The 19784-nt window shown below is 50.2% G+C and overlaps 1 protein-coding gene across 1 annotated transcript; it reads right to left on the bottom strand.

Moving 5' to 3' along the window:
* Positions 1 to 721: 721 nt before the first annotated feature.
* On the bottom strand, positions 722 to 19545 carry LOC144151947 (uncharacterized). The gene is made up of 4 exons (XM_077683130.1): positions 19327 to 19545; positions 7672 to 7709; positions 4734 to 7154; positions 722 to 2521 (listed from the first exon to the last, which is right to left on the bottom strand). The coding sequence occupies exons 1-4, from the start codon at positions 19394 to 19396 to the stop codon at positions 1952 to 1954; spliced, it is 3099 nt and encodes a 1032-aa protein (XP_077539256.1). The 5' UTR covers positions 19397 to 19545; the 3' UTR covers positions 722 to 1951.
* Between the last annotated feature and the right edge of the window lie 239 nt (positions 19546 to 19784).

Genomic DNA, 19784 nt, shown 5'->3' on the forward strand with positions numbered 1-19784 from the left:
TTTTTTTTGTGTTGTTGTTTCTTTGTTATTTTCTGTTGTTATTTAAAAGTGTGGCCAATATCATCGCTCTCGTGCGGGCGGATTTTTTATGTTATGGCGGCTACTTTGGCGCTTAATTTTTATCGTGGGAAAAGAAAGAAAAAAACTTGAAACTATTTTTTTTATATTCTTTATGTTTAATTATTGAAATATTGATATTTATTTACCTTATTTATTTACATTGATGTTTATTCTTTTAAATTTTTATTTATATATTATTAAATTCTATATTTGTAGTTAAAATTTCAACTCCCCCAGACAAATACCCTGGGTGCGCTTATGTACGCGGGATTCTAACGTGCCCCTCTTTTTTGTGTGTGTTCACGTTGGGCTCGAAACGGAATCCGGCTTCAAACCGGCATACAGGATTGTCATGGACACAAACTCTTTCCAAAATTCAACTAAATCCAATCCAAAACGCTCCGCCAATATCACTTGGGTAAATTTGGGTGCACCCATAGCTGTTGCCTACATTGCTGCGGCTGAAATTAGCATGACGTATCAGTCGATATGACACTAAAGAGGTACAATCGTGATACATTGAAATACAAACAACGAAGCGCGTGGCTTTCCGCGCATCCTGGCGACGAGCCGCGCATGCGCAGTACGAACAAGTCGCGAGAGTTTGTGACCAACCACGATATGGATAGACCAAAGAGACACACAACGTGTTTGAGCCTTCTTTAATTAAATACAGGTTTAATAGACAAAACACACACACACTCAAAAATCAGGCTTTTGCGCACTCATAAAAAATGAGGTCAGGGGTGTGCTGTTATGTACAAAGGAGAACGGGAAGGCCTGCGGTCCTGCCCAGCAGGTGGTCCGCCGAAGTGCCCATCCGGCAGTGTTACACTCTACACACTTTGCACCCGTAAGGGCATATAACGTTGACCCACATGGCTAGCGCCCTTTAAGTTGTTCTGTTTTTGTGTGCTTCCTCCTTTAAGGTTTCCCTACAGTCTTACCGATACCCTTGAATACAAGGTTTCTTCAATGTTTTTTTTTTTTTTTTCTGTTTTGGCCTACTGGCACCCGTGATACAAGGTAATTGTTTGCAAGCACTATAACCGTGCAGCATCATTTGTGTTGCTTACTTGAGAAAAAATAACCCCTAGTTAATACTGTGTAACTTCCCTATGCTGAGCCCAGTCTTGAGTATGACAATATCCGTAACTACTCTACGTTCGTAGTAATAACTGCCTTGTGCCTTTACTTGAGACTGCTGCCTTTCTTCCCTATGTCCGCACCTTCCTCTGGCATTTTAATAAATACTGCATACACCGTTGTGCTGTAGCCTTTACGAAGAACATGCGGTAAAGCTAGCCTTTCCTCATCATCATCTGATCATACGCTTTCATTTATTCCCTGTGACGACGTAAACGGCTAACACAGACAGAACCGGGGGAATACGTAGTACCAAGGCTGCTAGCCATGTGGGCAACTCGCACGGCACCTTATTTGGTTTACGAACTGTGCAATGAGCAACGCGCCAGCGCGGCGGGCCTCGTCCACCACCGTCAACGCCGTCATTGTTCCGTTTCACCACGGCTGGAAGCAGTCAGAAACACCTGCAAAAGTGAGCGTGAACCTGGGATCCACTGCCGACCAGCAGCCGTGCACGCCGGCTTCGTGGGCGTTTCTTACATTCTGACGGTGGTTCGTATATGAGTTCGTGTTATCTAGTGTGGACGGTACCTTTGTCACAGCGCGCAGCACAAGGGAACAAAAAACCGTCAAGCAAGCACACCCGCCGTGCGGCAGTTTCTTTCTCTTGTTCCGCCGGCGAGCTGTGTGGCTGTTGGTCCATTGGCGTTGAGTTCTCCTGATGGCGCCGTTCGCGGTACTTTCCTCCTGTTATCCCCTCTTTGTGTTTCACTCCTCTGCTCGGGAGATACTTTGTTCTGGAGTTTCACTCGGCGCTGGCCTTGGAGTCTGGGGATTGTGTGGTGGACAGACCTTGGCTCCTCCGTCTAGTTTCTCCGCTGCTGGCTTGAGACCCGCTGGAGCCACGCAGCTTTGTCACCAACTTTCGGGTCCGCACTACCTTCTGGCCGGTACGTTGGAAGCCCAACGTAGTGTTCTGTGGCTCGCCTCCTCCGAGGTTGAGTCCGTACTCTGTGGAACCTCCTCTGGAGCCGCTGTAGGGCGACCGCGTCGGGGTCTTGTTGGCGGCGGCGACGCTGAAGCTGACGGAACTGCTGTAGCTGGGCGGTTGCGGGGCTCGGGTCGTGGAGGGGTGGTGGCTGGGGGCCGAAGAAGGTGGCGGCTGCTGGGCCCGCTGCGGCGACCCAGAGGGCCAGACCGGGTAATCGACGTCGATGCTTTGCAGAGCCGAGTCCTTGGCGGGGTGAGTGCTGCGGGACGCCTGGCAGGTGACGCCGTGCCACCACTCGCACACGAGCGTCTGCTGGCTGAAGGCTGTGCCGTTGGGGCACAGGAAGGTTTGTAGGGAGCCCGAATTTGTGCAGTGGTGGTACACCTGTCGAACGAAGAAGAACGAATAAAGATTTTGTCTGCGAGACTTACTTTACCTTGCTCCTCATTGGACCTTATTAAAAATTGGCCATTGGGACAGCACATCGATAAAGAATTTTGAATGATCGCAGGATTCCCAGCGATAAGCAAATAAACAAATTAAAATTAATAATTAAATTACTGGGCGTTACAATTTATCAATATGAAAGGACTGTGGACCATTTCGGAGTTTGCCGTTTTGAGTTCACCTTTGGAGTTCGCCATCTAAACATCCACGGGCGGCTTTAGAGGCCTCTGGCTCCCGTCTGGCAACCCCAGGTAAGCCATGCATCCGTGCCACTGGGTGCGCCTTGAGATGTAACGCCGCTTGTTAGCTTATATTCTTTGATTTTGCCTACATGCGTGTATTTAAAGAAGACTGTTTAAAACGCATTATAACATATATGAGGTACTACAATTCTTAAAGAGACCCTGTAACACTTTCGATAAGCGCTTTCACTTTTTCCTTCGCGTCTGGAACCACTACGAAAGCTATAGTTATCTTTATTTTTAAAGTTGCTGTCGAATAGTGTCCATTGCTGCAACTGAAGGAAAACTGGCCAACAGCCGCTCCATGGCCTTAGTGACGTAATTCGAGCCGTCGAAGAACGTCAAGACCGGGGAAGAGAGAAAAAAAAAAGCGAGTTTACAAGTTAGATGATGGGCATAGAGCAGTAATTTATGGCTCAGGTACTTTGTGACCCCCAGATCTAAGTACTGGGTGTGTTGGGTGACTACGTTCTGCAAGTATTTAGATTTCAAAAAAAAGTACGGCGCGCCTGGCGAACTAGGCTGCTCGTCGGTAGGTGGCGGCTGCTCCTCGCTCGTGGGCGCTAAGGCCCCTAAAATAGTGCGCGCTTCAGTTTACTCTGAGGTGTGTGTTCAGCGTGTGAAAAAATTCATAAAAGTAGAAAAAATGGCTTTGGGCCTCCATATGTTGATTTATGTATAATATTGGCACTAGATAAATGTCTTCACAGCAACGCATCTGTGTTTAGAGGCGAAGCCGACATTAGATAAAGTCGATGTAAGCTTGGTTTTTGTAAGCTGGCTTTCCCACATTAGGTGTTGCGCAGTGAAGCATGACAATCTACGCAGGGAGTATGTTTAGAGTCCCACTTTATGCTCCTCTCCAACGCCGCTGGCTCTTTCCCGAGTCGCGTGTATGCTTGCCACGGGCGGCGTCTGTCTCCCCCCTGCAACCACTGCGCAATGCCGCGCGCTCCTCGGCGGCCACCTGTGCGGCGCACTAGAGCCTGCGCTGGGATTGGCGTAGCCGCGCTATAATAAAACGTCATTGTCTCTACCCCACAACCGTGTGCGTGCCCTTAGTCTGTGACGTAAAGATCGGGCCACTGTCCTTGCAATTCAATATAGCAAATGCCCTATACAGCTAAACCACAACATGCAAATACTTCGCTAAAGCCCGCTTAACCTCGCCAGCTTCGCTAGACCCGGGGTGGAAAGACGCAGAAAAAAAAAATTGCGCAGCTTGCACTTGTGGTGCGAGGCGGGAGAAACAGCAGAGCAGAGCCAGGTCGCTCCGGCTGTTCCACCTAACACGGATTTGCGAACTTGCCGCTGAAAGTTCTCCATGACTGGCGGGTCCGGATCGTTTTGTCCGCAGCCTTTCACATCTCTCCCAAAGTGGACCACGTTAGTACGCGCTAGAACCGGCGGCAACCGGATTCGCGAACTTGGCGCCTGTAACGCGAGCTGTCCTGTGCTCCTCACTTCAGGAGCGGACGCACGTTTTCTTTGTGTTTTTTACGAGCTCCTCACCTGGCGCAAGCCCACGCGCAAGCCTGGACGACGCCGGCCGCTTTTCAGAAGGTGCACGCTCACGTGCGCTCGTTTTCTTTTTTCTTTTGTTTTTGCGAACGTCACCGGGCCAAGCTTAAGCTCAAACATCTCTGCTGTCAAAATTAAAATCGAGTACCGAGAAGCTAATTATGCTGCAGAATTTACGGCGATCAACTAGGCATTTTCAATGTTCCAGTCTTCTCGTGTACGCGTCGCTCTACAAAACTTCACATACTCTTTCTGGTGGGCAAAAACAAAGAAGAGCGGATGTTAACCGTACATTTTTCCTAGCGCGAACTTGGCTATCCGTTCGTCGTCATCTAAAGCGCTATGAAAGAATGGAGCCGCAACATGTGCGTGAGGGGAGCTCGTACCTGGCATTTGTGCTCAGTGCTGGCGTAGTACCCGGGGGCTCGATTGTAGCAGGTGAAGCTCGTGTCCGGTAACTTCGTAAGGGACGGGTAGTTGTCGTAGCCGGGGTCGTACGGTCCAAGCAGGCTGTCCGCTCCGGAGGAGTACTTCCTCCTCGCGTACTGGGAGACGTGAGTGGCGCGTCTTTGAGGCGTGTTCGGAGACGAAGACAGCGGCTGCTGCTCGTAGTAAGCGGGGCTAGGCGGTACTCTTCTGGCGTAGTTAGACGAGGACGCCGGGTGCTTTATCTTGAGATACGATTGCTGTCGTGAACCGTCGACGGAGCTAAAAAATGAAGACGTTGAGCTGTAACCTTCTTTTCTCGAGCTCCCGGTGGACGTCGAAGGACTTTTATGCCTGCTGTCGGACAGATCGAATTGTGACGAGGTTGGTGAAGAGACAACGTTGTAAGGTACCTTCGGAACGACGTACTGGGTGTTTCGCCGGGGCTCGCTGTACCGCATAGGGACAGCTGTTGATGCTTCGGCCGAGTTACCCGGTGGGCCCTTGGTTAAGGAGGACGGCTGGTAATAGGTGTTAACAATTGTGCTGGAACGGGAGTTAGGTGAACCCACACTTTGCGCTCCTCTGGTAAGTTCGTTTCTAGGGAGAGCGATTATGACCATCTTGCTTCTGTTCTGGTCATTTCCTGGGCCGTAGGTGCTCCTAACGGGATGGATTGATGGCTCCCCTCCGAGTGGCTGGTAGGAACTTGGCGTGTTTATCGCACTAGAATATACTTCCTTGCTTGTTCCGTCTATAGGGTTCCTTACCAGAATGCGAATCGCAGTGGGTTGCCCGTAGTTTTGTGAACCGTCGACCGGGTGATATGGGGGTGGCATTCGGTTTTCGTTGGCTTCCAAACTGTTGGGTGGTCTCACGTACGTAACCGGCAAGAAGGACTGGGCGGCAACAGGGCCTCCTTGTCTGGAAGGGCTCTGCTGTTCCAGAGAGTCGCTCGTATGTCCCTTCTGCGGCTTGCCTTGTAAGGCTTCGGCTCTCGGCGGGAAGAACACAAACGACTGTCCCCTGGTCGCCTTGTCGAAGGTTTCCTCGGCTACTTGGTCGATGCTTCCCTGGATGGGGACTATCAACGCTTGCACGTACTTGTTTTGATTTGGAGGTGCCTTGTTGGGAAACTGGAAGACGATGGGTGGCATGGTCTTGCTGGACGGTGGCGCCTCCAACTTGTTCGGGAAAAAATTGGTTTGCTCGTGGCGGTCCCTTAGAGACGTGACTCCGTCGATGTGTGGCGTGAGAACCATTTTGGGCTCGTCCAGGAGTCCCGAAAAATCATTGTGCCTCTGGTTCGAGAGTAGATTGCTGAAGTCGTGGATCATGCCGCCGGATGAGCCCGTAAAGAAACTGGGAGTGCCCGTAGCCCTCGGGCTGTTCCTCTGCTCCGATGTCATGAGGCTGTCGAAGCGGCTGCTGTCTGGTTGAAAGAAACGGCTGCCGCCGGGCGGATACCTCAGAATGCTTCTGGGGCCCGTGGGCACGTCGTGTATGAAGCTGCCCGATGGCTTGGGCACCTCGTCCTCAAAGCCACCGCCGCCCCGGGTATCGTAGGGCCGCGATTCGGACAGCTCCTCGATGTACGTGAAGGGTCTCTTTCGGTTGGGGTACTCTTCGGGCTCGTCCTGGTCGGCCATCGGCGAAGGCCGCCGGCCACGGGTGCGGTACGGCTTGCGCCCGCGCACGACGATGGGCCTCGAGTCGTCTTCCTCGCTGGAAACATCTTCCTCGATGACGATGGGCCGCCTCCGCTTTCCGTGGGGCTTGCGGCCGCGTATGATGATGGGCGTTTCGTCGTCGAACTCGGCAGAGTCGAAGTTCCCGCCACTGCTCTGCGGCTCCTTGTCGGCGAAGACCACGTTGGGCCCCGGCCCCGGCCGCTTGTTCATCTTGGGCGGAGGCGGCGGAGGCGGCGGCGGCCGTGGGCCTGGTGGCGGCGGAAGCACAGCGAACGGGTTCGAAGGGAATGGCATGCCGGGTAGCATGCCTCCCGGCCGAGGGTAGTACGGCCTCATGGGATGGAAGCCGGCCAGGTGAGGCGGCATCGGGTACATGGGAGGTGGCGGTGGTGGATGGATGATGGGCCGCACCGAAGTGGGCGCCGGAAGCCTGGGCATGCCGAAAGGCGCCATCGAGGACGGGTACGGGTGGCTTGCCTGAGGGATGCTTCCGGGGCCGCCGTGCATCGGAGGCGGGCCGTACTGCTTGAGGAGAAGCTTGTGAAGCGTGGGCATGCCCGGCTGCGCCCCGTTCTGGAGGAAGCTCGTCAGGTCGGTCTCCATGTTATGGCCGCCCTGAAGCGGCTTCGACGGGCTCTTGCGGAAAAAGGGTAGCCGCAGCCGCCCGGACAGCCTGGGGAGCTTGATGAACTGCGGAGTGGCAAGCAGTGGGATCAGCGATTAATGTGTGTATGTATGTATGTATGTATGTATGTATGTATGTATGTATGTATGTATGTATGTATGTATGTATGTATGTATGTATGTATGTATGTATGTATGTATGTATGTGTGTATGTATGTATGTATGTATGTATGTATGTATGTATGTAGTTGAACTTTTGAAGATGGTAGAGAACACAAGAAAAGAAAACTTTGAACAAGATTGCCCTGACGAAAGCAAGTCTCTTTGCTGAAACGTTGGCAACAATCGTGCTTTTACCTTGTTCGAAGTTTTCTTTTCTTGTATGTATGTATGTATGATGTATGTATGTATGCATGTATGTATGTATGTATGTATGTATGTATGTATGTATGTATGTAGGCAAGTAGGTAGGTATGCATGCTTGTATCGAAGTATGTGTGCATGCATGCATGTGTTGAAATTTTGCCCAATTCGGTCTCCGAATAACTTGCGACAGAAGTAAGGCACAGCAAATGTACTCACCTGCGCTTCTGCGCCATGTGGAAGCCAGAGCGTGGGTCCTGCGCCAGCAACAAAAAAAAACGCGAATGCAGCATGTTATAGCGCGCTGCCTGTTACTGTGAGGAAGTACAACATATGGCACATTCTCTCATCGTTCATGGTATTATCCCACAGGGAGGGGAAACGGGGAGGAGGAAAACTCTTTACTGAGCACTAAAATTGAGTTCGTTAAAGGAGCCATGAAGACAAAATACAAGTTGGGTTTATTAGAAAGACTGCTTAGTCCCGATAACAATGATATCAATATCATCGCAATCTTCGAAAAAATAACGGAGATATTAAAGAAAACGTGTGAAGCAGTCGCGACCCCCTAGCCAATTTCCCGCAACTTTTCTATGACGTCACGGAACATTGTTTGTGCGATTGGAGGCCGCCTAACTGACCTGTCGCGAAGACACATGACTGGACGTCTGTAATGGGGCCTCTAGTTCCATTTGGCCGCATCACTTGAATGCTAACGTGCAGTTAACGCACTGAAAATTATGTTTTATTGTTGGCCCATATGACGTCATTCTTGCTCATAACACGTCACTGTGGCGCAAAATTTGAAAGTTTTTAAATACTTCTTGCTTTTTTTCGTTAAAAATACATCTTTTGTGGCTGTACTGGAGCTGAGTGAGATATTGAATCCTAGTTCTTTCAAATTAAACGAAGTTGTATTTTCTCTTCATGGCTCCTTTAAGGATACCTAGTTCAGGACTCCGCTGGTGCGACCCACCGCCTTAGCCCTTTTAGTGGACCAAAGCTGATCACTGAGGTCAGAGCCGTCAGAGAGAGCTGGAAAGTAAGCTCTCCTACTGCTCGCGTGCAGTATAAATTAATTGAGGATTGGCTGGAGCTCTGGATTCGACTGTTGTTCCCGGAACATTTGGTTGAGCGTAGCTGGAATGTCTCAGTGCTTGCATCGTATGTATTGTGCGGTAGATGACGCGTAACCTCGTGGAGTGTGGAATGGTGTTCGTTTGCAGTTCTGGGAAGGTGACTTTTTTTTTAACTGGTCTCTTGGCGGCGGGACGGTGCGTCGTGTAAGCATGTAGTTTCGGGTGATTTCGTCATGGGTTAGCTTCTTGCGGAGCTATTATGGCGTGTGGACTAAATTGGCTAGCTACGTATTGTTGTAAGTCACCCTGTTTGATCTTGAAACTTCCACGATTCTATTGTTAGATTAGCTGTGGGGATGGCGGATTCTGTTTAGAGTTGGTCTTCAAATTGCTGGAGTAGTTTTCGGCGGTAGAATGTATCTGTCACGGGCGGAGGACTACGGTGTCTCCCTTCCTAGGCGCCGGCCAATGATTGTCGAGTGCTGAAGTACGAGGATTACGATTCTGGTTTCACATTCTGTATCTCAAGATTCGCAGTGACCCTGATGATATCTGGGATAAAGGGGCGGACTTTGTTGTCAAACGAAGCCGCCATGCCCGGTATACTGCTCGCCCTCTTGAATAGGCCCCTTCGCCTCAGTCGTCCACATTTTCATTCGCGTCATTTATACCCCTGTTCTTTTTTATAGGTGCTCCGTATTCTTCGTGACCTTCTTCCCTATTCCCCTGCACACGATGTATGCGCGTATGTATGGGAGCGCTTAGACGCGTGTACCGCTTAGCAGCGAGCAGCTGAATGCAGCGCAGGGAACTCTTCGCGAGAAACAAGTTCAGCGTCAAAATAAGAAGTCGTCCCGTCGCTTCGGTATGTTCGCTTTTATGAGAAGCAGCGGCGTCGAGTGGTCCTTGTTACAAAGCGGCGTTACTCCATCGCTGTGTGGTGCACGCAAAGGAAAGCGCCGTCCGCGAACCGTTCCGGCGGGGGTATACGTCCAAAGCGTTTGGTCGTGACTGGACGCTTAGTCCTTCGCCGCTGCGGCGATGCTCGGCTTGTACACGATCGTTTGTCCGCTTTTTTTTTTTTTTTTTTACCGATTCATTTTGTGCCAAAAGCGGTGCGAGGCACACACGCACAAGTTACGAAAGACTGCCACGGAGGAGCTCCTCGCGAATGCCGGACTCGACCGACCGCAGTGAACATCACTGCTCCAAATGTGGACCAAAAGAGAGAGAGGGCAGGTTCGGTAAGACAAGCGCTGAAGTGTGGTTGCAAACTTCCACGGAGTTAAGTAGATGAAAGTGAGAAGTGAGAAGGCTGGAATCTTCTCCCAGTGGTACATCGTGTTGTGGATCAAAGTGCGAAACTTGTGGTGCCTCGGATTATCAAAATCGCTCTACACCCCACACGGAGTGAACCCGTGCAAGGGGACTCATTTTTCTCCATTCGAGTTATTACGCATCATGCATCTGTTCCTTAAATAGTAGTATTCTCTGTGTGTCTCTAACCTATCCCAGCGATCAGCCAACTACCCGTGGCTTTTCGGTTTGACTTTGCTCTCTGTGACGTCAGTGGGCTTCTGGAAGTAGTTGGGGTGGCGTTATCCCCAGCAGTTACTCACGCTTGGCCTGCCCGTTATCACGCCCCGTTTGCAGACACCTGCCCCTTGTGTGAGGCTCGTGCGCCAGAAGCTGACGTTAAGCACCTGTTGTGGACTTGCTCAGGCCTCAGAACCGCCCGAATCCAACCCCTTCGAGGCGCAGGGCTCCATCCTGGGAGACCCCCACATCTTAAGCGTTGCATATGGGGACCCCAGTAAAGGGCTCTTCTTGGATTTTTGCGTGAAACTGGTACAATGTTGTACCTTTGCTGTTATACCGTAGGGCAAACTCTCGCAATTAAAAGAAAAAGATTACTAGAATCCACACGCCTGGCCAGACCCCCTTCTCGGCCGATGCTGTACGTGTATGCGAATGCGAGCCTGAGGAAGAACCGTAGTTTTCGGTGCGGCGACGGACATGATTCCAAGAACTGCGCCATTACTAAGAGCCGACGCCATGAGCGAAGTGTACAGCTGACCTCGTTAACCTGGTGGTGCTCGCCCATCGCGCAGCCGTCGCCTCTGCCTTCTCACAACATCCGGCATGCATTTATACCCGCCAGACGCAACAAATGCGAGTGTGCCCTACAGAGGTCGTCCACGTGGAAGGGAGGCTGCGGTAGCACGATTTCGCCACTACAGACCAGCGAGCCTGACCAGCGCGCGCCCATACCGCACACACGCGCACAGCAAAGGAGGCCCGCGGCTATTCGTGAAGCATTCAGCCGGGCGCCTAATGACTCTGTTTTGGAATCGGGACCGGAGCAGCGCGCTCCAGAGGAGGCACGCGCGGGCGACCTCCGGCCGTTTTTTCTCGTGCACGCGTGAATGCTGCTCGCGAGGTGCCGATGGGCGCTGCCGCCGCCGCCGCCACGGAGGAAGGAAGCCTCTTGTCGGAGGAAGGAAATTTCTCGCGACGGTAATCAGACCTTGACACTGGCTGGGATGGCCCACTGTTCATGTGTGTTTGTGTGTCAGAGCGTGGGGGCGCTAACGGAGGGCGCCTTTGTTTTCCCTCTGCACGTGACGAGCAGATCGCCCGCAAGACAATACGCTTTTCTGTTTTGCATTAGTGAAAACAACAAAACTAAATAAAGATCAAATGTATCTTGACCACAGCGACATTGTCCGAGTCGCGATGTAATTTAGTAAAACGTACAGGAAGTATTAAATGAAGGGCTCAGTGATGCCGCTTCCAGCGAAGCGGGGCAAGTTGTATAACGAGATTGGCGACGGACCAAATGCGGGTGACGATTTGTTCGATCAGGTGGTGAAGAGGACTGCGGCGCAGAAAGGAATGACCAGTACAATGAACTGATTTACAATAAAGGTGGGGAATGAGGAATGTGACGAGGAGTTGGGCGAGGAACAATTATGAGAAGGAGTACAATTACGAATGAGACTTGCAAATTGAGGCCAAGTGGTGTGAAACTTGCGGGGTTTACACATAAGAGGGAGTCTAAGCATGTGACGACGCAAACTGCCTTGAAAACGGATTTGCTGAAATTCCCCGGTCAAAAAAAAAAAAAAAAACTCTTGGGAAAAGAATAAGTAATAATTAACAGCGAAAGAATTAACCTGCTGAGAAATGCTCTGGGGAATTTTTGATAGCTTCCTTTTATCCTCTCATTCGTGCGTATGGCGAACAGTAGTGCACCTCCGGAAAATTTCAAGCCGAAAGTCAAGAGGTCGATCGCAAGTTTCTAAGGTTAGGTAAAAACGGTTTACCAGAGTATCAACAAATCTGCATGCCTCATATTTATTGCAGCGAAAGAGAGGGGAGAGAGGAAAACCTATGCTTATTATTATGGGCGAAGCCCCTTAGCGGCTCGGGCTGTTGGCGTCTCATGTCGCCGTAACCGTCGTCTCATGTAGTCACGGTAATAAAACACCGGGACACTCGTTTACGCCTCGCGCTAGAACGTAACGCGTACTAAAGAAACACCAGAACACTCGCTTACGCCTCGCGCTGGAACGCTTCGTAACGCGTTCTAAAAAAAAAAAAAAAAACACCGGGAACGGCGGCGATAGTAGAAGCATCAACGGGAGTTACAAGGACTGCGGCGAGAATCCATGCCAGGAAAGCGCACCACGCGGAAGAGGCGGCCATCGCCCTGGCCGTCGGCGACCCTGCAGCTTCACGACGGTGTTGTGCGACTCTCGAACAGCGGCACAGAATTACGCCAAGAGCAGAGTGTGCAGTGAGGCCGCGCGCATCTTACGCAAGGCTGAAGACAACGGGCGCACCAGCGCTGTGGTGATCAAATGGTTCCCGGCCCACATGGGCAACACCATATCGGGACGGTGTAACGTGAACCACAACGAGACGGCCAACGCAGTTGCGCGAGGACTCACCAACAGCGCGACAAAACGCCAGACCGGCCCGAGGTACGGGATGCTCGACAACACCAAAGACACGATGACCAGCTTCAACGACATAGTGAAGTGGTACAGACTGAACAGACGAGCTATGCCGCCCCCTCACCCGGGACTCACCCGAGCTGAGGCTGTGTTATATAGACACTTGCAGACGGGATTCCTGCTCACCCCGGTGCTTGTGAAACACATTTGCCCCAGTGTGTACGACAGTGATGTCTGTAGACTGTGCACAAAGGAACGAGCCACGGCAGCTCACATCCTTTGGGACTGTAGCGTAAATCCGCGAGAGGCCACCGAGAAGACGACGATCCCACCGCAGCTGGAGGCTGCGGCGAGGAGCTATGACTACGACACACAACTCAAGGCCGTCCAGCAGGTCTCGGCAGCCCTTGAGAAGTAGCCCGGGCGAAGCTGCGGGGGAAGGGGGCGCTAGCCTTCCTGGACCCGTGGACGGAGCTCGTGCGCAGACTTCAAGGGATGCCCGGGACGGGGCCCAGGCTGCGTCACGGTGACAGCACCCCTCCCCCATGTGGAGGAAGCCTAACCAACTGCAGACGATTAAATAAGGTTGTTCTCTCTCTCTCTCTCTCTCTCTCTCTCTCTCTCTCTCTCTCTCTCTCTCTCTCTCTCTCTCTCTCTCTCTCTCTCTCTCTCTCTCTCTCTCTCTCTCTCTCTCTCTCTCTCTCTCTCTCTCGGAACTAGTTTACGGCTTGCGCTAGAACGCTTTGTGCTTCGCAGAGCTGCATATCTGTATGCCCCCTAACTGATACATCTCCGTTGGCAAAGACGCCAAGGCGCCAAGAATACACTTATACACTGCATGCTTCGCTCCTCTCCAGGTTTCACGTTAGTCGAGATGGCTTGGGATTTTTCTTTAAATTTTACACTTAGTTTGCTGTACGTTGTTCTCCAAGCAGTAGAAAAGATAACAAGGTAGATGTAACGCTAAAGATAAAGCACGCTTACTGAGCGACATGCATTAAGAAGAAGTGTAACCAACATGCCAAACATAGTGCTTTTTAAGCCTACTTGTTGCTTTCCATTCGACTGACTGTGTAAAGGTCATTTAAAGCTGCCCCCTTCTAGTGATCTTGGCGGAACTTACACAGTGGATAAAAAGGCAGCGACGAGGAGTGTGAATAAAAGCGTTTAATTCATGGCTGACTTATGCATACCGCCAGGACCTACGTAAGATTCGTAACAGATAATCCGCGTGGAAGCGAAAATGTCCTTGTATTCGAGATTTCGACGCACGTTAAAGCTTTCCAGGTGGTCAAAATTAACCCGGAGCCCTCCACTACGGCGCGCCTCATCGCCTGTGCTGCGTAGGCGCGTTAAACCTCATAATCAATCAATAATGAGCATGACGCTCCGTTCCATGCTGTTCTCACGGACGGTCAATCGTTTCACCGCAAACCGCACGTCATAAGGAGATACTGCATTAGAGCAACTAACAAAGAATAAAAGTAAAACTAAAATTATTGTGTATCTGCTACCCAAGTGCACCACGAAAGCATTTCCTTGAGCGCATTATATATTTACGTAAGTGGGGATAAACCTTATAACTGACACTGCAAGTGGTACAGCTATCACACCGCCGCATAGTTGCTTCGGAGAGGTGTTTAGTTCGGTACCTCATTTTCGTATGCAGCGTTTTCGATTTCAGCTGCGCCAACAAAACATTAAAACCGGTTACTTGGGTGCAGTCATCACTGTCTGTTCGGAGGGCTCGGTTATCATTAGGATAAAAATGAGGTAACGATTTACTTAAATATAATTTGAAAATTACATTTTCAAGTGCTTCCTTTTGGGCGTATTCTCCAAAAATAGTAAGTCATTCAGTGATAAGGGTAGCGAGCGCGCATTTGGCGTTCGAGTGTAAACGTTGCCGTACTCTGAGTGCTTTAATTTTTGCTCATTTATGCTCGACATATAAATGATTGGTTCCGGCTGAAAAGGGGACAATGTAACCGATTTTAAATGACCTTGATTCTCTATAAATTTGATACCAGTGCTTAATAGTCACTTTAAATGTCAATGTAAATATGTAAATTAGCGGTGTTCTTATAGAATTTCCTAGCTAACTCTGATAAACGTAAATGCACGGACAAAACAAATTGGATGCATGAAACGCCACTCATTACCTATACAGCTTTACAGGATATAAAATCGAACACGTTGCATGTCATATTCTACGTCGTCTGAATCACCTGGAAGTAAAACCATTAATTAATCATATTGAATTGTGTATAAGTCAAACTCGGAAAGTCATGATCACAACACATCCCAAAAGGCACTAGCAACAAAATTTGCAGAAGTCATGGAAGAACCCCTGCAAGATATCACCGACACGACGCAACGCCCGGACTCAGAAAAAAAATGTTGCTCACGAAAAAAAAAAAAAAAATGTAGAGAAAAAAGGAAAAAAAAAAAAGGAAAACCTTAAGAGCAGAGTTATCGTCCGAGTGTTCTGGTTAGACAGCTCTAGTCATGGACGTAACCGCCAACAACCTCGGGTGACTCGCTTTTCGCGCGGCGCGCTTCCATGTATATGTATATCTCGTTTCACGCTCCCCCCTTTCAGCGTTCGCGCGCCAGATGTTTAAATGGAGTTACGCTCACTTAAACACTGTGCGGACCTGCCTCGTTCTATTCTACTCTCTCTGTACTCTTCTGTTTTCGCATACATTCCCGCTTTATGCTTTAAACGTCCTGGCACGACACTGAGAGCGCCACTTTGTTTACTGGGAAAGTTAGCGCGAGTGTACTTCGACGCGGTCGTTTCCCGCCAAGCCAGTACGCATTAAAGCCTCGCGTGGTGGGGTAGAGGGAAACACAATTATCACCGTTAAAGACTCCACCAGCACGCACCCTCGCTCGACTAGGTAATTTCAAGGAGCGATAAGTCGACTTGATAGGGTTTTGACTATCTCGTTGATGGAGAGGCACTCAAGTATTTACTGTATGTTCCGGTCCACTCACGATATTTTCATGCAAAGGAAGAAGTGGTAGCTGCTTTTTAGATCGAAGCGAAAAGCGAAAACGCCCGTGTGTCGAGATTTCGCCGCACGGTAAAGATCCCGAAGTGGTCAAAATTAATCCGGAGGCCTTCATCACTGCGCGCCTCATTGCCTAGGTGTAGTATCGGCGAATAACCCCCCCCCCCCAACTTTTTTTAAGCGATAGGACAGAAGGGGAAAGCGGTAGCACTCACTCACTCACTCACTCACTCACTCACTCACTCACTCACTCACTCACTCACTCACTCACTCACTCACTCACTCACTCACTCACTCACTCACTCACTCACTCACTCACTCACTCACTCACTCAGCTCGTCGCAGCGTAGTGCCTCACCATTCACTACAAACAGAGTGTCACATTTACCCCGTTTTCAAGTTAAAATCACCACCCAAAATGGCGCATTTTTCTGGCATTAGGTTAGCTCTTGAGGAAGATTCTCCTCGAGGGGAACAAGCGAGTAGCGGGGCATAGAACACGAACAGTTATGTCGCTAACGTTTTGTTCTCTCTTCAGTGATGTGTAACTGTTTGATCTGACCTTGATAACAATTCTTGTTTAGGAAAACAAAAATTACACTTTTCTCATTCAACGCGCCAATATGTTCCAACGCCAGCAGCATCCCGTTCGGACAATGTGTTCGAAACCACCGGGGTGCCAGCTAGTTGAGATTGTTGGTGACCATACAGTACGAGCTATTAAATTACCATATTTTTAGAATGGTGATTCAGCACGCGTCCGTTTAGGTTCATTGAGCCCGTTGCGGGATGTTCTAAAGTCATTGACCTTGAATCGTCCTTGCAGACTGCTTTGCAGTAACCTTTGTGCCTGCATAATTCTACGTGGTCACGCGGTGGTCAGCACAGTTCCATGTCGGTTAAAAACCCACACGGATAAGTCATATTTGCGTGAGTGGACACTGGTAGGTTTTGCTTTACAGTTAGTTTTTACGTTTAAGCTGTTTCTGCCGCACGACGTTTTCCAAGCGTTTATGAAGCGTAAGGCAACCGCTTTCAAGCGTTTATGTCTTTTCGCTCATCTGATCGTCAGGTGATTGTTGCAGGCTGCAGTGGCCCCGCCGATGAAGAAGGTGGCCACAGTCACGTCGTTCACATTCAGTTGCTTGGTCGGATACGAGGACGGCAATGACAACGACTATATTTACATTTACTGCTATGACCAATACCTAGCCTCTGCGAAGACAGCGACGATGGACGACAGTGAACACTTTTGTCATAAACTGATGGATGATAGGCTGACCGTTTCGCACTGACTGGCGGCTGTGGATCTAAAACAAACGTCCACCCGCCGCAGTGGCTCAGTGGCTAGGGCGTTGCGCTGCTGAGCCCAAAGACGCAGGTTCGATCCCAGAAGCGGTGGCTGATTTTCGGATGGAGGCAAAAAGCAAAAAAAAAAAAAAAGGAAAAACATGCACCCCTCCGCCTAACGACGACGATGGTTGAACGCGAAGCTTTCTCAAAATGGATTCTTTGGTTGAGCAATCCCACAGTGCGAGTATGTGGCACTCTGGAGGTACGCACCAAGAATACCCACAGCAAATCTCAGGTGTGCACTCTGCAGGCCTAACGTTTGGGTTTTGGGGTGAACGGCGCGAATCGTTACTTGCTGCTTGGCGTTCTCTTCGACCATGTTGAAATGGGGCAACAATGAAAAAGAAATGTCAAAATGAAGCAATCGGTTAGACGCCGGCTTCGTAACGCATGGGAAGGTTCGATTCCGGCCACGGTAAGCATTTTTTTTTTTCGCTTCACCCACAATCATTCATCATCATCGTGAGTGAAAGTTGGCTTTTCTGCAGGGCGTATTGGCGTACCATGGCTTAGGTGAGGACAATAGAGCTTTCCTTTAAAACGGCCGCGTGACGAGATTTCGGCGCAACTGAAAGATCCCAGGTGGTCAAAATTAATTCGGAGCCCACCAGTACGGCGCGCCTCATGGCCCAGGTGTAGCATTAGTGCGTTAAACCACAAAAAATTTGAAAATAAAATGTGCGCCTGTGTAGCAGGTCTGCAGAGTCTCGCTCGGTAGAACTAATATAACCGTTGAGGCTGCCCTTACAAACTGAACTGTAAATATACATATACAGCTGTATATATTTGTACGAACAACATACCAGTGTCCCAGCTAAACCGAGTTTCGGGGAATAATTACTCCTGCCGGCGCACACTTCACTAAACACACAAGAAGCTGCGGTGTTATCCGATTCATCACAGGGTAAACAGCGCTTATAAGGCTGCTTCTCCGTAAAGAGTGCTTACCGGCCTGCTCGTGCGTAGTGCGGCGAAGCGTGCGTTAAAGGATTGCGGAGAATTATTAGTAGAAGGGCGCAGAAAACATGCTCACGACTTCAAATTTCAGCTGTTGCAACAGACGCTCTGAAATTCGAATTTTCAGTAATAGTTATGTTGCAATCAATTTCGCTGCAGCCTTGATACGTACACAAAAAAGTATGAACAGTTACAAAGCATTTAGACGTGTGGAATGTCAACCTCCCACACGGATTCTTATAACGCCGTACTATTTCTTGGCGGTCGCACGACAACCAGTTCCACAGACGGTAAATGTGTGAGTAGTGTTGTGAATGGTATATGCAACAAAACTACCATTTCAGGCATGCTTGGTGGTATCTGGAATTACTTTTTCTGGTCTTACTATCGCATTTGCTCAAACTGTATTTCCCCCTCAGGCTTTTCCTGCGCTTTGCCACCGTCCCATGTCTTTCGTTTCCCACCCCGCTCCACCAACGACATGTTTTAAGCGTCTCAACAGAATGTAACACAATTCCGCTTTCTTTAAATATCTGCCCGGCAGCGCACGTTGCGAGCATAAATAGAGCACAGTATTATTAAGTATACCTACCAAAGTTCAGCTGCGTATTTCCCGCTGCTAACTCGCCAACCCCAGTTATTTTGGTTCAAAGTTTACTGTGCTCCGCTACTCTTTTGAGCTATGGGAGGCGTCAACGAGAGTTATGCGGAATATTATTCCGTTTTATGCGCAGTAATTGTCAGAAACAAATACCGTGCCCAAACCGTGAAAGTGCGACACTAAGCGCACCGCTGGTTCCTCGGCGCGAATCTACCCGAACGTTAACGCAATCTTCCGAGTTCTGCGCAAAAATGTCGAAAGCGGACTTCTCGCAAACGTTTAGCGGGACGTTAACTCAGCAGCCACAACAGCAGTAACCTCCCTTTTTTAGGGGCGAAGCCCCTTAGGGGCTGGGGCTGTTGGCGTCTCCTGTCGTCGTCGTCGGAATCATCGTCTCATGTAGTCACGGTACTAAAACACCGAGAAACTCTTTAACGCCGTACTCTAGAACGTAACGCGTACTAAAAAGACAGTGGGACACTCGTTTACGCCTCGCGCTGGAACGCTTGGTAACGCGTACTAAAAAACTACCGGGACACTCGTTTACGCCTCGCGTTAGAGAGCTTCGTGCTTCACAGACAAAATACTTTTCCAGAAAAGCTGTATACCTCTAACCCCCAACGGTTTCACCTCCGTTAGCAAAAACGCCAAGGCGCCAATAATACACTTATACACTGCATGCTTCGCCCCTCCTGGTTTCACGTTGGTGGAGATGGCCCGGAATTTTTTTTTTTAAATGGGGTAGGGAACGGGTGTTAACCACTGTGAAGAAGAATTAACTCTGCATGTCTTTTTCATCTGCCATAGTATGCGTCCGTCGCGCGTCACGTCATCGGCTGGGAGTCAAAGGTTCACAGTCCTCGCACGTGCTCAACGAGGTGTCGGGGGTTTGAAGACTCATCACTCACCGAGTACGAGGAGCAGAGCCGCGGCCTGGGCTCCGAGCAGCGGCAGCCTGAGCGGCTGGTGACGTCGCATGGCTCTGGTGGCACGGGCGCCCGAAGGAGACTGGCGGAGCACTGCCTTGGTGGCTCCCCGCGCTGGCGGCGGCCGGGACGCCTGTCCCGCTGACACGCTTTTTTCTGGAAAGAGAGAGCTTTCTTCACTCGCTGCCGGCCGCTGCTACTTCTTCCCCGTCCCCCTTCCCCCGCCGCACCTCCCCTCCACCCGCCGCTGCTTTTCGCGGCTGGTCTCGAGTCCGTTCCGAACGCGCGCTCGCGTTCCGCGAAGAAAATATTCACCTCTCGGCTGCTCCCCTCTTCCATCTCCCATCTCGTCTCATCTGCCTCTGGAGCGCCGCTGGAACGCAAACTTCGGCGCGCGGCGGCTACCAGCGTGCGCTTGTATACGAGCGCATGCACTCGAC

This window comes from Haemaphysalis longicornis, unplaced genomic scaffold, assembly GCF_048455015.1.
Source record: "Haemaphysalis longicornis isolate Haplotype H1 unplaced genomic scaffold, Haemaphysalis longicornis Haplotype H1 scaffold_9, whole genome shotgun sequence".
NCBI lineage: Eukaryota > Metazoa > Arthropoda > Arachnida > Ixodida > Ixodidae > Haemaphysalis > Haemaphysalis longicornis.

Coding starts and splice junctions, on each gene's coding strand:
- LOC144151947 (XM_077683130.1), bottom strand. CDS start 19,396: ATGCGACGTCACCAGCCGCTCAGGCTGCCGCTGCTCGGAGCCCAGGCC. Junction 7,155..7,671: donor CACATGGCGCAGAAGCGCAG/GTGAGTACATTT, acceptor GCCACTCCGCAG/TTCATCAAGCTCCCCAGGCT. Junction 2,522..4,733: donor GCACTGAGCACAAATGCCAG/GTACGAGCTCCC, acceptor TTCGTTCGACAG/GTGTACCACCACTGCACAAA.